Source organism: Berghia stephanieae, chromosome 2 (genome assembly GCF_034508935.2).
Source record: "Berghia stephanieae isolate SIO BIC M18660-M18661 chromosome 2, UCSD_Bste_1.3, whole genome shotgun sequence".
Classification (NCBI taxonomy): Eukaryota; Metazoa; Mollusca; class Gastropoda; order Nudibranchia; family Aeolidiidae; genus Berghia; species Berghia stephanieae.
In genome coordinates this window covers 25,107,415-25,110,029 of record NC_088361.1, presented here as the reverse complement: position 1 = coordinate 25,110,029, position 2,615 = coordinate 25,107,415, and the positions used below count along the sequence as shown (strand labels likewise).

At 34.6% G+C, this 2,615-nt stretch overlaps 1 protein-coding gene across 2 annotated transcripts in view; it reads right to left on the bottom strand.

Annotated features, from left to right (window-relative positions):
- Nucleotides 1-1,984, bottom strand: part of LOC144964556 (alpha-1-inhibitor 3-like) — an 84,299-nt gene extending 82,315 nt beyond the window's left edge. Inside the window, exon 1 of one of the 2 annotated variants that reach the window (XM_078898982.1) lies at nucleotides 1,571-1,984. In XM_078898982.1, the coding sequence (XP_078755108.1) occupies nucleotides 1,571-1,656 (86 nt within the window). In that variant the 5' untranslated portion in view covers nucleotides 1,657-1,984. The remainder of the gene's footprint in view (nucleotides 1-1,570) is intronic. The other variant, XM_078898981.1, reaches the window with a different exon arrangement.
- Between the last annotated feature and the right edge of the window lie 631 nt (nucleotides 1,985-2,615).

Sequence of the window (2,615 nt, the reverse complement as noted above, 5' to 3'; positions counted from 1 at the left end):
TAAAATGGTCAGCGATAGCCAAGTCCTTGACAGTCATCGTGTGAAGAAATGTGTTTTCGGTTGGGGAAATAACCCATTGAAACGACGGTTTGGCACGGTAATGATTATTATAGTCGTGATCTGGAGTTGTATCAACTAGGGGATATTGGCGCAAATTCAAGTAAAATATAGGTTGAAATTTTATAAAGCAGAGTTTGTCCCGAGACTAAAATGTAATATCGAGACATGAAACTTTTCAGGCTGCTTCAGTATGTAGGTTTTTAATGTCAAGTCAGTAAACACAGCATTTGTGTATTGATGGCATGTGTTTCATTCTTTCCTTACCGACCATTTTTCAAGCTTTTTTCCCCTGAAATGTCTAACAGATACAACACACAATACGAATTTTAAAATTTAAATTCAAAAGCAAAAAGCACGTGCTATACATAATTTTGTTTGGCAAAACACGCTTTACAAAATAGCATTAAGTTCTTGTATATAGAGCAATGTTTTTTCTTTCTTTAAATATTGTGATTTATAAAAATGAATCTGAATTATTTAAAATAAAATTGTTCGTATGGAAACGAATGTGACGATTTTCCTACAGTTGGTGAGGTGAGGATTAAGTAACATAAACACCATACCAGCCGTACAAATACGCAAAACTATGTGTAGACTTTAAACTCAATTGATGCTATGTTATTAGATACAATATTCACAACATCGGCCAAAAAAGGTGTGTAACATTTAACTTTTATCGTCTGATTTATATAATTGAGTGAGAACTAGTCACTAAAAGGCGGTCTAAAAATAGTAGCAAAGAGTCGAGTGACGTCAATTTCGTTCCTTCTTCAGTCGGTAAGTGAGAATTTAGTGAGAAGCAATCACCCGACTGAAGATTGAAAGCAGAGAAAACCTGAGCCAAACTGAAGTGAAATTACCATTGAACATTAAAAGCGACGTTCACCGTCTTGATACGGCCTGATATTCATTTGTCTGCTATTATTACTCGACTATTGCCTCGCCAGAAATTTCTGATCTCGACATTCCAGTCTCGGGTATGCCTATGTACTTCGAAGAAAGAAATGCCTTGAGATGTTTCTTTCAAGATTTTTACATATTATTCAACAGACCAGAGAAGTTGTGACGTCAAACCTTCTATTATTCCGGTTCAAAGCTCATTGGAAGTGTGTATGTAACCGGGCTTTAAGAGGATTGGATCTAATAATGAATAGGTTACATATTAAATCATAAGGTGACATAACTACTTTAGTAGCATGATGTATAGGCAGATTCTTAAGATATCGGGACGTCAAAGAGCCAGGGTGGATGAGTTGTTTTTTTTATGACCAGCATATATTTATACTAGAAAATAAGATGCCATCAATCTGAAACCAGAAGATCAATTACACATGTTATGTATCTAGTCCTCTGGAAGAGTGGTTTTACACGGCCAATGATATTGGAACCAGATTTTTTTTTTAATTCACACTATTATAGTTTTTGCATTCTGCCTCTTCTTTAGCTCCTTTGCATTGAAACATTACAATTTTCAGTAAAATACTAATTATAAATATTTCTAAACACTTACTCTTGAGCAGAAACAAATATCCCAGATAAAAGATAGGCCACAACAAAAATGCTTGTTAAATGATTGTGTCCTTTGGTGGTGGCCATTTTGAACCGCACCAAATTCAAAACACCAAATGCAAACTGTAACTTTACAATTTAAAAAATCTCTTAGTACAACTGAATATTGTCTTCAATCATATTATGTCTCCACCGGTCCGTCTCGAATGGTGTATGAGAAGAATGAGAGCACAGTTATATCCGTCTTCAAATTGGATGTGACCTACGATTGGTTAGTATCTATCCCATCACTCTTAGCTAACTATCGTTAGTACGTAGGTAGTAGTTAAACTGACGCCATTCTGTGAATGGATTGATGACGTATGAACGGATCTTGCGTATATTGAATCCGTCTCTGCTCACGTATCTCAATGCTACGGATAGCCACTTACACGGGCGTGAGAAAATTAATGTCAGGGATAGGTTTAAGTATAGGTGTGTGTCTATATATATATATATATATATATATATATATATATATATATATATATATATATATAGGTTGTGTGAAATAAAGCATAAGTTGCCGTTTGATGGCAAGGCCGTGCATCCACAATTGATATGAAGTATGAAGCTGAGATAAATGGAAAAGTAAAACTCCAGATCTCCTTTTAGAGTGCAGTTATGTCAGATTGGAAAACAGCATTTATTTTGGAGCCCTCTCTTTTATAGATAGTTCGAAGATGACGTCACTCATGTCTTTGTTATTGTTTTTGCGATCCGCGTTTATGAGTACTTCTTACTAAACTGTATTAACCAGACTATAAACCTTCAATGTTACACACAGTTTGTGTGTTGGCCAGTTTTACTTCCGGGTGGCAATGTTGTGAACTTCTTAGCCAAGTGCATACTATCTATATGGAACTCATTAAATACTTATAATATACAAAGAATTGTCAGATCTTTGATACCTTTAAAAAATTCCTCAAAACTGGATTATTTAGATTTACCTATCAAATGAATCGTTGATATATATGTGTGTGTATATGTATATGTATATGTATGTA